Source organism: Anser cygnoides, chromosome 11, assembly GCF_040182565.1.
Source record: "Anser cygnoides isolate HZ-2024a breed goose chromosome 11, Taihu_goose_T2T_genome, whole genome shotgun sequence".
Classification (NCBI taxonomy): Eukaryota; Metazoa; Chordata; class Aves; order Anseriformes; family Anatidae; genus Anser; species Anser cygnoides.
This window is the reverse complement of record NC_089883.1, coordinates 715873-729350: the sequence shown is the minus strand read 5'-3', so window position 1 is coordinate 729350 and position 13478 is coordinate 715873. Positions and strand designations below refer to the sequence as shown.

At 55.6% G+C, this 13478-nt stretch overlaps 1 protein-coding gene across 2 annotated transcripts in view; it reads left to right on the top strand.

Annotated features, from left to right (window-relative positions):
- The first annotated feature begins 8272 nt into the window (after positions 1 to 8272).
- Positions 8273 to 13478, top strand: part of FRMD5 (FERM domain containing 5) — an 83215-nt gene continuing 78009 nt past the window's right edge. Inside the window, exon 1 of one of the 2 annotated variants that reach the window (XM_067003738.1) lies at positions 8273 to 8596. In XM_067003738.1, coding sequence (XP_066859839.1) covers positions 8495 to 8596 — 102 coding nt within the window. In that variant the 5' untranslated portion in view covers positions 8273 to 8494. The remainder of the gene's footprint in view (positions 8597 to 13478) is intronic. The other variant, XM_067003737.1, reaches the window with a different exon arrangement.

The window sequence follows — 13478 nt, the reverse complement described above, 5'->3', positions numbered from 1 at the left end:
CGAATAACAAGTGTGCATCATCACTGCATTGATTTTCCAGAGCCTTATCAATAGAAACAGCATTAAGCGGCTCTGGCAGACTCAAGGTTGGGGAATAACACACTGGATTCACCTTGTTAGGCTCGAACAGCGCCAGCTCTGTGGATGGTGCATTTGCAAGAGGAGAAAACAAAGAAAACCAAAATAGAGGAAGAGCTGGCCGGTGGTGCCACCCCTGGCCTCAGCTTCAGCAGCTGCCTTGCCCAGCCCGACTTTATTCTCTCTGCTCGCTGTGCAGCCTGAGGTGGTCAAATGTGGTCGTGCCACCAAAATGCCGAAATGTTTGAAGATAATTCCTAGGGGCAGCAGTGCCTGAAATAGTGCGTTTGCTGCCTCTCAAGGTGGGCCCCTAAATAGCCTTCACAACCCTCCTTATCTGTTTCCACCCAAAATATGCAGTAAATGCACAGGCCTTGGAAATGCGAGGGATTATCCACTCCCTATTGACAGCCTAATGACATGGTTGTAAACACACAAATTATCTTTGCAGTACTCTTGCAGCTGAAATGGACAAAAAATCTGTATATTAAATGATGATGATGAGCAGTAAATATTCAACCCAGGCTGTTGAATTTTTAGATGCAGAAGCACCCCAGGAATCCATTTACTTCAAACAAAAGGGTTCTACTAGAAGTGCTTTGAAGGAAATAATTTTAAACATATTTAAGCGAAAAATAAAAGCAAGCTAAAAAAAAAAAAAAAAAAGCGATGCCCGTTGCCTGAAACACTCTCATCATACAAATGCGTTTTCCTCACACCATGCCCTAGCGCTGGTCATTTTAGCAAGGCCTCTGACTCGCTTCCTTCATGCTCCTTACACAGTAAATGTTGGGTTGAAGTGCGTTGGACCTGTGCAGCGTGCCTGCCGACACGTGGGGGGTGCAGGATGCAGGGTGCGGAATGTGGGGTGCAGGATGCGGGATGTGGGATGCGGGATGTGGGATGCGGGATGCGGGATGTGGGAGCTGCCGCAGCACCCCCAGCCCCACCGCTGCAGGAACCAGGCAGAGCCCAGTGCAGCCATGCCTCGAGTCGTTGAGATTGAATCTAAATTAAATCCAGCGCTTGTCAAACCCCATGAAGTTACCGCGAGTGGATGGAGCAGCATTTGGCTAGTTGCTGTTAATAGGGTCAGGCTGCAGCTGAACAGACTTGCTCTGCCTTTGGGCAGCTTTTCCTCCCTGCTGACCTCAAGAGAGATTTTGGGAGGGCTCCCGCAGGCTCGTACCCAGCTCACGGGGCTGAGGAGCAACCTTGAATTAATGCTGCGGGATGTGTCATGTTTTTTCCTGTAGAAAAGCACGGGCTTGACCGCACGGTGCAGCAGCTCTCTGAGCCTGCTAAAACCTGGTGGAGCGTGGTCCTGGGGGGACAGCGGGACAGGAGCCTCGCACAGATCAGGGTCCCCGCAGGCACCCAAAGGATGGGGCTTTGGCAGAGCTTAATAGAGTTGTGGTGCCCAGATCCTGCTGGATTCTGTCTCTGGGTCCCTTGAGCTTCCCTGAAAATACCTTCCTGATGTATTTACTTGTGCTTAAATTCTTAAATGTTGGTGGTAGCATTAGCAAATCCAAGACCTCATGCCTGAAAATCAGGACCCAGGGGTGTGAATCATGGGACGGAGAGCAAAAATCCCCAGGGCTGCATTTCCCTGCTGTCTTATTTCTGACTCCCTGCTGAGCGCACTCTGCTGTGTATGCCTCACATTTTCAAGCATTCTTTCTCAATCAAGAGAGAGAAATACATATATATATATATATGTTGACAGAGCCTGTGATTACTTCTTAGTCATGGAGAGCAAGAAGCTGGACTTTCAGAAAAAATACCACTAAATATGAGAATCATAAGAGCAATCACAAGCACTGGCCAGGATGCATGGCATGGTGGTGGGGCACAGGAAACTTTCACTGGGCATGTTGGTGGGGATGCAGCTTCTCACCATGCCCAGTGCCAGCACCCACGGACACGCACAACTTTAGTGCATTTCTGAGACCCCCATTTCACAACCCTGCTTCTGCACAGCTGTGCACGGCTCTTCTGCAGAGCTCTGGTCTTAGAGCCGCTACTCTGCAAGGAGAACGATGCAAGAGAAAGTTGAACGTGTGCTGCGTGCTTCCAAGGGAGGGCCTGGGCTTCATCGTCCCCTGCCCTTCAGCTCGATCTCCCTCCCCTCTGCAGCGTGCCCAGCGCCGAGCTGAGTCCTGCCTGCACGTGCCGTGCTCCCAGGGAGAGAGAGGCCTCCTACCTGCTGGCAACAACGCTGACAGAAGCAGCCAGTAAACAGAATTATAGGAATGTTTTAAATGGATTGCTGGGCTGGATTCGGAACTATTCCCCAGTTGTATTCTCTAGATATAAAACAGAGTGTACCTTGCTAGACAAAAAACCAACAAGAGCATTTTTTGGTGTTACCTCCATAAGTACCCAAGGAGACCGAGAGTTGTATTTGCACTTTTAAGGACTGGTGATGTAAATGTCTGCCAAAGCAGTGACTCAGAAAGAGGATAAAATCCTGCATGCCCCATCCAGCCAGTCACAAGAACAGTGCCTCCAATCTGGAGTCTGCTGCGAGCACATGGAGCAAAGCTTTTTGTGACAGACTTATCATTAGCTCTGCAAGCAGAAAAAAAAAGTCAAAGCAATTGTTTGCTGTGAATTGCTGGCTTAAGCAGTCACATTTCTGTGCTGTCTCTCTCCTTCGCAAGTGAAGTGAAGAAATCCATGCACAGAGAGCCTGATGATGATCCCTAGGACCAAAAAAAGGCTGGTGGCTTGGAGCCCACAGGGAACCTTGCAGGCTCTGCCACAAGAAAGGAGGGAACTGTTTTTCAAGAAGCCCCGAGCCCTGCTGGATGCGATCAGGAGTGAAGGTGGGGAGATGTCTGGCAGCCCACACACTGCCCGAGGATGGCGGGGCCCCCAGGACGGGCAGGAGAGCTCGGTGACGCCGCACCGCGAGGCACTGGCCTGCAGACACGGTGGGAGGCAGACGGAGCAAGGTGCTGCAGTGACCAGTGGCACAAACCACATCTCCTGCAAGAGCCCAGCATCCCGGGCAGGCATCCCCCCGGGATGAAATGCTGCCTGCTTCTGCTGATCGCTGGGCAGTGCGGTACCTAACGCCCTCCGGAGAGATGCTCCTGCTCCGGGTGACAGATCGTGCCCAAGAAGCAGGGTGTTATACGGGGTGGCACCAGGCTGAGCCTTGTAAACGCTGCTAGCACGGAAATTGCACTGCTGTAACCCAGGGTGTTTATGGAGGCTCGTTGCTGGTTCCTGCTGAGCAGAGGCTGTTTGGTACCAAATCACACCGCTCACAACCGAGGCTGGAGCACGCCGTTCCCTGCACTGCACCCGTGATGGGGTCCCTGAGCACAGGACCCCCCATCCCCTCTTTCTTCACCGTCATTGCAACGGGTGACCACGGGGAGGACCTGCCCTGTGCCCGCCCTGCCCTTCCCCACGCCGCGAGCTGCTCCAGCATCCCTGCAGCACCAGGAGGCATGGAGGGGTCTCTGGGGCTGACTGCTGTGACCTGCCTGACAGCACAGCTCCGTAATTACTCCTTGAAATACCCGCCTCAAGCCAAAAACTTTGTGCTAGGACTGAAGGAGACCTCAGCCTAATGAGCCTGTCCCCCCGTATGTCAGCAGTAATTAATCTGCATCGCCCTGCAGGTTCCCACCTCCTCCTAACAGGCTGAAATGCTATCCTCTGGTTATAATTGCAAATTATGGCTAAAATTTTACATGCCTGCAATTTGGGAAGCTCGATGCTACAGCCCATTCCCCCCTGGGTACTTGCGGGGCGGTTGCTGGGACGGTTCCGGCCCCGTTTTCACTTCTGGCCCTCTTGCAGCTGACATCTGTCCTCACTGCCCTGCTCTCCTCCCTCGTCCCCTGTTCTTCCCTTTCTCTCACTTCAGCCTGCTCTTCTCCTCACCTTCCCTTGCCCTCAGTCTTTTCTCCCTGGCTCAGCAGGAAACTCACCCTGCAGGAGCGTGGTGGGAGATGCAGGTCCCTCGTGGCACACGGAGCCCCGCCGAGCGCAGCAGCCCTTCCCCATCAGATGCTGCTGCTAGAAATGGTCTCAGGACATACAGACCTAACAAAGGGACCCCACGTCTGCTAGCAGGGTCACGCCAGCACACGACAGGCAGCGATTCAGTGCAATCGGTCACCTACCTGGGGACGATGTATTCCCCGGCCAGCACTTGGGAGAAGGACCAGACTGCCAATGCTGCCCCGTGTATCAAATATAATTCATTCCAAGCTTAATTCACCTTGCCTGTAAGTCGCTGTTAGAGCATTTTCCCAGTTGCAGCTCAGGCAGACGCTGTATCTTTGCACAAAGACGCATTTTGAGGAGGTTGGGAACAGAGAGCACCCTTTGCCAGCCGCCGTCCCCCAGCCCCGGTGCAGGGCTGAGCCCATCCTCAGGGGCTGCGTGCGGTCTGGGGGACATCAGATGTGCCTGAATGGGTACAGCTTGCTGGCCCAAACCTGCTGGAGGAGGCAGGGTGGTTGCCGGCCCCAATGTTTCCTATGGCTGTTGGTGTTCAGCTGAGGATGGAGACGTGCAGACTCGTGCTGAGGGGCTCCCGTGCTCTGCCAAGACCAACCGGCGGCACAACGCTCCCCGGCTGCACCCCTGGCAAAGTGTCGCGGCTGTAGGCACTGTGCAGTCCTAAGGTACTGGCCTGGAGCCAGTGATGGGCCCCTTGCTGGTTACTGCAGTGTTTGTGACTGCTCGTTATTCTAGAAAAATACTGTAAAATAGTACAAGGAATATTCCAGTATTTATTCCAGATTCGGACCAGGTCAATGTAAGGGGACTCAGACGTGAGAGTGGGCTGGTTGCAACAGATGCAGGGGAGGGAGCCTCTTTCTGGAAGAGGTTAAGTCTTACCTTCCAAAACTGTTCATCAACAAGAAGTAATTAAGGGATAGCAGAGATTTTGGTCTTTGGTTTCTATCCCTTCTCAGTGTACAGACACTGAGAGCAAGTGTGAGCCGATGCCTGCTTCACGCTGCAGATAGCCTGGGAGAACAGGCCAGGGACTGTGAATTCAGCTGATTTGGAAGTATAATGACAGTGATGACGGTACTGCTGGCTATTTAAATGATGAGCAAACCCTGTGAGCTGGGCCACATTTTGACATCTCATCTGGATGGCACTGGGTTCATGTTGGAGCTAAGATAATAAGGACCATTGCTTTTCTGTAATTTCAGGTGGGGGTGCCTGCTGAAAAGCAAAGCAAAGCTGACAGCCTCATTTCTCAGCTCCGGATGAAGAAAATGCAGGAAGTATCTAAACAGAACAGGTTGCAGTTAAACAAGAAATGCCAGCGAAAGCAGAGGTCTGTATTTCGGTCATCCAAAGCCCAAGCAGCAGCTCTTACTGCCAAACCCTGGCGTACCTTAAGACGAGCAGTTGTCGGTGGAGGCTGTGCCAAGCTGGTTGTTTATTACGGGTGATAAATACGATGTGTGACATTTTCTACTGAAATACCTGAGACAGGCAAAGAGTAAGGCATGGCTTTGAATTTAAGGCAGTTTTGGGGTCTTTGGCCTCGGTAACATTCAATAGTCGGACAGCTGAGCACTTCTGCCCCTGTGGGGAGTTCTGCTCCTGCCCTGCGAGCAGCGAAGGCAGCCACGCTGCCTCCTCCCCTGGGTTTTAAGGCTGAGCTCTCAGTGAAATCTGACTGACCAGAAAACAAACGCATCTCAGATTTTGCTTTAAATGTCCATTTGGAAGTCTGCCTTTTGGATTTTTGAGCTCAAAAGTGCAAGTCACGGGGAATCCAAGTATGGAGAACTGGTAGGATTTACTGTGTTAATTATTAAAAAGGGGAAAAAATGACATTACTCATCCAAACTGCATTCTTGTCGATCAAAGCTGGGGAACAGAGAACACTGTTATAAAGGCATCTCCCAGTCTCTGATATGCTCTGCGGAAACCTTTTAGGTAGGTTGAGAGAGAAGAGCAAGGCTCCCCTCCCTGCTGTCTGTCGCCAGCACTGCTCCCTGTTCAGAGACGAGTCCGAGGCAGCAGAGGGGGACGAACGCGGCCAACAGGCTCCTGCTCGCCTCAGCGATGAGCTCTAAAAAAATACAGTTTCTCTGTCGAAAACTGGAATCTCAGCAAAACCGTTCATTTGGTTGAGGAACAAAGTTAATAGCCGAGCTGTGGCATGGGTGAGAGGCTCCCTGACAAAGCCGTGGCTGCTGTGGCATGAATGCTGCTCTTCATTAAGCCGCTCAGCTGGCTCAGAGGCTTCTGTGCTTTATGAAAGCAGCACCTGCTAATGCTGAGGATCCCATTCTTCATTAACAGTTCAGCTGGTTCAGAGGGGGAGCTCTAAGGCAGATGAACAATTTATGCAGAGTGGGATACATGACAAAGTAGCAGCTACTTCAGTGAATACAAGCATCTTTGTAAAAGTGCCCAGATGGTTCAGGAGCAAGTCCCATTCTCTCTGAAAAGCGCCGTTGTTGTTCTGGGCTCTGCATCACACCTCCCAACAACGCGCCGGGCACAGCTCACCTTCCCGGGGGGCTGCAAAGCTCGGGGTCCCGACAGGCAGCCCATGGAGGCCAAGCCTCTGGGTTTGCCTTGAGTTCTTCCAGCAGAATAAATTCCTCTCCACGATGCTGCCCAGTCTGTGTCTCACTGCTGCAGTACAACCACCTGCAACGTCTCGTTCCCACTCTGCCATTCACATTAGTTGGACATTTGGAGTAATTGTCTTTAGGATACTAAGGTAACCCAGCCTCGTCCCCTCCGTGGTCCCTCCTAGGGCACGCAGGGCTGTGTCCAGCCTGGCAGGCAGAGCCGGTGCAGTCGGATGGGCTGGGAGCAGCAAGGCTGGCCTGGAAAGACTTTCCCTGCCACCTGAGTGGGGACAGCTCCCAGCCTGCACGGCCCCAGAGCGCAGGACCCTGCCCTACGCGCCGCAGCGGTGCTGGGTCAGTGGCACCGCTCCTGCAGGGAGGCCAGCAACGTGGCTTTGTGAGCCATCGCTCTGGCTGGGAAGGCAGGGAATGAGCAAAGTGGAGCGGGGCTATTGTGGGACAAGGTAGGACAGCTGCATGGTTGGAGCTTAAGGCTGGGGCGCATGAAGAAGGGACAGGAGCTGCACTGCAGCCTGGGAACGCAGCTGGAGGGGAAGAAGCTCTGGGCACAGCTGAGCTGAGTCAGGAAGGCGCAGCTGGATGGGATCTGTGCTGCTGTGGGCTGGACCAGCAGCTTAGCGCAGCCCCATGTCGTGGCCTGCTTGAGGTGGGCATTTGTCAGCTCGTGCAGAGCCGGGTGGTGGTGGGAGCGCTGCTGAACCCTCTGGTGGGAGCCGTGCTCCGGGCAGGGGTGGCCGTGGTGTGAGCGTGATGCCCAGCCAGGGCTGGATGGGGGGAGATCTGCGGTGCTCCTGGGGGGCTCCATCCCCACTTGCTGCCACCACGAATTTCACTTCTCCAGAGCAGCACCAACCGCACCTGAGTGAGCACCGATCACTTTTAGAGTCCATTTTGCCCAACAGCCACAGATACAAAAGTTTCCTTCCAGAGGGAATGAACACCGGGAGAGGACCGTGCGCCCCGGGGACTGTCTCAGGTGGGTCTGCAAAGCGCTGTGCTCAGAGGGCCGGCAGCTGCCCCCCCGTGCAATGCCCCCTCCTCGCCCAAACCTCCCCCCGGCAGCAGAGCGGAGCGCAGGCGGCCCGGCAGTGCCCGGCAGGCCTGCAGCACCGTGCTTGTTCACCCCCCGTCCCCAGGGACGCAGCCTCCTCTCCCCCCCAGGACGGGGGAGGCCGCCCCCCACCTCGCTCCCCCCCCGGCCGGCCCAGGGCGAGGTGCCCCGGGCTGCGGGGAGCGGGACGGGGGCCGCTGTGCACAAGCGGCGGGGCCGGCGGGAGTGGGGGGCTTTTTTTTGGGTGGGGGGGAGGCGGGCGGTGAGCGGGGGCTGCCCACCCCCGCCGGGCGCCCCGCTGCCCCCGCTACGGGGCCAGGCGCTGCCTCCGTCCCGGTGCCCCCGGGGCGCCCCCCCCAGCCCGTGCCGTTGCGCCCCCGCGGAGCCCCCACCCGCGCGGGGCTGCCCGGGGGAGGCGGCGGATCCGCGCCGCCCCTGCCGCATTGGTTTGCGGCGGAGCCCGTCACAGCCGCGGCGCCGAGATTGGCCCCCGCAGCCGGCGCCCCCCCGGGCCGGCCTCCACCCCGCCCGCCGTGTGCCGAGCGCCGCGGCCCGGGCACGGGCACCGCGCTCCGCTCCGCTCCGCACCGCTCCGCCCGCAGCGGAGGCAGGGCCGGCCGGGCCGGGCCGAGCCGAGCCGAACCGGGCGGGGGGGACGCGCCCGCAGCACCGAGCAGCACCGAGCAGCTCCGCGCCGGCTGCGGGGATGTGAGCGGAGGCTCCGCCGGCAGCGCCGCCGCTCCGCGCCCGCTGCGCGCCCGGGAAGATGCTGAGCAGGTGGATGAGTGGCAGCAGCAGGAACCTGGACCGCGAGTACAACTGCACCGTGCGGCTGCTGGACGACAGCGAGTACACCTGCACCATCCAGGTCAGCGCAGCCCCGCGCGGCGCGTCCCGGCCGGGCGCGGGGGGCAGCGGGGGCGCGGGGCCGGGGCAGCCCCGAGCCGGGCGGGCCGGGGGCGCGGTGCCCCCGCCGCCGCACGGAGCCGGCAGACAAAAGGCGCCCGGTCCTGCCCCGCCGCCGCGAACAAAGGCGGAGCGGCGGCGGCCCCGGAGCCGCGCGGACCCCCCCAGCCTCTCCCCCCATCCCCAGCTCCCGTGGCTCCCGGAGCGGCCGGAGCATCCCATCCCCATCCCATCCCCATCCCATCTCATCCCACCCCTTCCCCTCGGGGTAGAGCCCGGTGCCTCGGGACAGGGGGAGCCCAGCCCGAGCCCCGCCGAGCCGGGGCAGCCCCGCGCGGCCACTCCGGGACCGGGGAAGGCTCGGGGGGGGCTCGGCCGTGCCCCGCGGAGCGAGGCGCTGCTCGCCCCCCGCCGCCGGCCGCGTGTCGCGGGGAGCACTCGGGTACGAAGGGAAGCCCGGGGGCGGCTGCCGAGCCGAGCCGTGCCATGCCGAGCCGTGCCGAGCCGTGCCGAGCCTGCCCGCCCCCCCGTGCCCCGTTCCGCCCCCCGAGCGGAGCCCCGGGCCGGGCCGGGCTGCGGCAGGGGGCGGCCGGCGGGCGGGGACCTGGAGCGGGGCAGCCCCGGCTGCGGCGCCCTCGCTTTGCGCTGCGGCCGTGGCGGCGGGGGCGGCGAGGAGCCCGCCGGGGGCGGCTGGCACGGCGGAGCCCCCGTGCGCCGGAGCACCCGCGGCTGTTCCCTGCTGGCATCGGCTGGCTCCGCTCCAGTCCGTGGGCAATGGAAAATTCGGGGCAGAGCTTTCTGAGTAAAGGCGACTCAACGTGGAAACAGCGGCAGCTCCCACCTGCCGGTTCGGGCTGTGGATCTCCCGAGTTCCCCGCTGTCCTGCAACTCCGAGCAGGAGGGAGCATCTTTTAGTTTGCGGGCAGAAGCGTGCTTTAAAATGGCAAAGGATGGTGAGGGAGGAATGGTGCAGGCTATGGGAGGCACGGTCGGCTTTGCTTTCATAGTCTGAAATGGGTAAATCTGGTGGTTTGTGCAAAGAGCAGCCGAAGAACGCTGAAGCCGCTCGTTCCTCACTCACCTCCCCCACCTAGGTTGTAAAGTGTGACCCCGTAAACAGCTGGGGTGGCAGCCCGCTCGTTTTGCACAAGCAAACTCATTTGTCTCTCAGAGGTTGTTTTTGATACAAATGGGATGGAAAAATGTAGTCTGGAAGAGAAAATGTAGGCAATGCAGTTTAGAAAAATCTGGATTTTCTGTCCTTAATTTCATTTAACAAGGTGTCTTTATTTTGCGTGCCTTTATTTATTTATTTTTAAGAGGAAATAGTACTTGATCACGTATTTCAGTGGGTGATTTCATGTTTAGCATAGAAAATAGCAAGTCCTTGTATTTAGTATGGATGACCTAAGGTATACAGAATTAGCTGTATTACCCTCACAGTCAAGGTTACCATAGTTAAATATTTGTTTTCTATTGCTTTCATGCTGTCTTATAAGCAAAGTATTTATAGTCCATGCAAAATTAAAGCATGCATAGTGGGAATGTCTAATGTGAGAAAAACCGTCAACGGAGAGGCAGGGAACAGTGAATGAGTTTTGAAGGTCATTCCCTCACGAGTGCCGATATTTCATGTCTTGCTGAGATCCATAGTGTTTCCCCATCCAGGCTGTTTCTACGCCCGTTGTTTCTAATTCATACATTTCTATTTTTACTTAAATGTGGAGAAACCGTCCAAAGCAAAAGTCATTGTTTTTCACTGCAGTGCTGTTGATCACGGTGCACATCTGGGGAGAGGAGCTGCTCGGTGGAAGTTTGTATCGTGCGTTTGTGCGGCTGTGCCCGTGTGTGTGTGTCGCTGGTGCCAGCGGCGCGAGGATGTGCGTGCGCGCTCTGCCCTCCCGAGCCGCGGCCAGCCTGACGTGTTGTCTGGCTTCCACATCGCTGTGAAAGAAAAAACACTCAAGAGGCCGATCTGACTGTAAGAGGTCTTATTTATGTTTCAGATAATAGCACTGGTTAAACCTGTCAACAGAATTAACCTCTGGCTGTGCTTGACAAAAGGCGTGTGAATAGGGTTTCTGTGCTGCTGGATCATAACTTGGAATATTCTCTTTCTAAATAAAGCCTTTTTTATTCGATTATCCAAAGTTTACTTTGGTAATATTCCCTTGTTAAACAAGCAGTTCATCATCTGAGCTTGGACGAGTCCTTCATCTCTTTTGTCCTAATTTTCACTCCCAAACACCCAACTGAGCAGGCAGAGGAGCCTCGAAAGCGCTTCCCGCATCCGTCCCGCTTGGGGTCAGCTCGGTGGCTGTGCTGTTGGTCCACATCTGTTGGAGGCAGAGAGTGTTTGCAGTGAGTCTGGACCTCCATAAATATATGTATATTTATATATATGTATATTTTCCTATATATTCTAGTAGTTTGCCCCTTAGGGGAGCAGGAGGATGCGGCCCTGGCTGCGCTGTGCTGTGGGGACGGGGCCGTGCCTGCCTGCGAGCAGGGCTGTGCCTCTCAGCCGCTCGCAGGACCTGGGGCTCCCAGCAGCTGTCTGGAAGAAGACGAAGATGTCGTCCTGTCTGGACTCAGAGAATCATGTATTTTTGTAATATTACGTGCCCCTGAGGTGCTTTAGAAGCAGTGGAGCTGGTGGTCTGTGACATGGGGCTCGCCGGAGTTGGGAATGCTGCGGTGCCCGTCAGCGCTGCCCCTCGGCGTGGAGCTGTTGCAGCTCGTGGTGGGCTCCTGGGGTGTCCCCGCTCCGTGTCCCAGGGCTGCCGGCGGTGGGCAGCCCTTGCTGACGGCTGTTGGCTCAGCTCAGCAGCACGCTCCGGTCCAGCGCCGTAGTTACCGTGTGCTCGCCGCACTGCGTCCCACGGCTCCGGGCGCAAACAACGCGCGGCTTGCCAGAGCGGGCTGACAACAACCGGAATAAAGCGCGCATTGAAGACAGCAAGAAATGCTCTTGTGCTGCGGCTTCTGTGTGACTGAGCTGCTTGTCCGAGGAAATGTTTTAAATTCTTCGCTGTGGTGTCAGTCGTGGTATAAAGGGCTTGAAATAATTAACAATTTGCCGTTGCTTGATGCATCAAGTATTTTCCTGAAAAGACACTGGCATTTTGTTTCAAAACTCACTCGTACTATGAGAACGTGGGGAAGTGAGAAAATAGATAAAAAGCGAGGTTTCCTGGGTTCAAAACGCAACTCTTATGTAAGACTGGAAATAAAAGAAAAAGAGCACTTGGCCATGTGCTTGGACAAAACCCGCGTTTTCCGCACGAAGCACAAAGTTCATTAGAAGACGTGACAGGGTCGTTAATAACAGGCAGTCAACACGAGAGAAGCCTCAACTTTTTGCAGCACTAGCTCCTGTGAAGGTTATTTGTTCATTATCTTTTTATCTTCCCATAGTTTCCAATTGCCTTTGCTGGGAAATAGGTTAGCGGAGCGCTGCGTGCGCAGCGGGACCTCTTGTCAGAAGCCCGAAGCAGGTGATGCGTTCGGTGTCTGAGGTTTCCTCCCGCTGCCGAGAGCTGTGGAAGCCACGAGGCTTCGTGGTGAGATGCTTGTGTCAGCTCCCAGTGCCTTTCTTCTCATGTGTGGAGACGTTTGCCCCTCCTCAGCCCGAGCCCTGGCTGCGGTACCAGAGCCGGTGCTGCGCGTGGAGCCAGGGGAGGCAGCGGTGCTCCCTGAGCACTGCACGGTCTCGGGGCTGGGGGAAGGCCTCAGGGCACCATAAGGGCGGTGGTGGTGGGCAAGGAGAAATCCTGGCCCGTGGGAAGTCTCTGGTGAAGTCTCCTGGGCCACAGAGGATGTGGGATTGCACCCCTCCGAGCCCATGGGTGCTGGCGGGGGTGGCAGCCACAGCGCCAGGTTGCTTTTGCCAGTTTGCCGTTGACTCCATCAGAAGTCATGTTTTTATTTATAACGTTGGAAATGTTTTTGTGACAAACCTACCAATCTCGCTCAGCTAAATCTCTGCAGAACGGCGTGCTGTCTGCGCAGCATCCTTCGTTCCCTGCTCAAACATTTAAATACATATGGCTCGTGGGCTCCGAAAAAAGGAGGGCTGCCTGAAATGCACAAGTTTGGAGACAAAGTAACAGTCAAAACTGAGAGTTTCTTGCATTTCATCTCCTTTTTCCTTTAAAATTCATTTCCAATTTTAAATACAAGGGATACAAAAGGCAACTGATGAAAACATCCACTAAACATCCGCTGGAAAACTAGTGACATATTTGCTCACATTTTAATGGGAGGCAGAAACAGAAGTTGTTATGGAGACCTGTTGAAAATATTTCTAGTGCTGCTATTTCTTCACCAGCCGAAATGTCTGTTTTCTGTTAACTTTTCATACTTGTTCTACAACGTTACCTGCTGTGAAACTGCCAGCTATCCTCCTTGGAGGAGCCAATTTTTCCAAAAAGAATTGCTTTGGTTATCACTTTTCCCATATAAGATCCTGAAGACAAATATATATGTATATGTACACACTAGGTGATACCACTGTAGAAAAATATGTACCTACAGCGTCACGAAAGAAGAAATTTTCTGCTTCTGTCATGTAAAAATTAGGTAATACGCAGTAGGAGGCTGCTTTAGAGTTGTCTGGGGAATACTGAAAGTGCCTTGAACAGCCCACTTATTTTTAATTTTTGAGTCACTCTTCAGGAGCTCAAAGCGATCGCGTGGACAGGGCTGACGGCTGTGGCCGTGCTCAGGCAGAGCCGCCTCCTCCCACGGAGACCCCCCCGTGCCTCGGCCGCCCTGCGCCGGACCAGGGGCACCGAGAGAAGAAGCTCTGAAGCCACCACTTGGTAGTTTTGAAACGGCAGAGG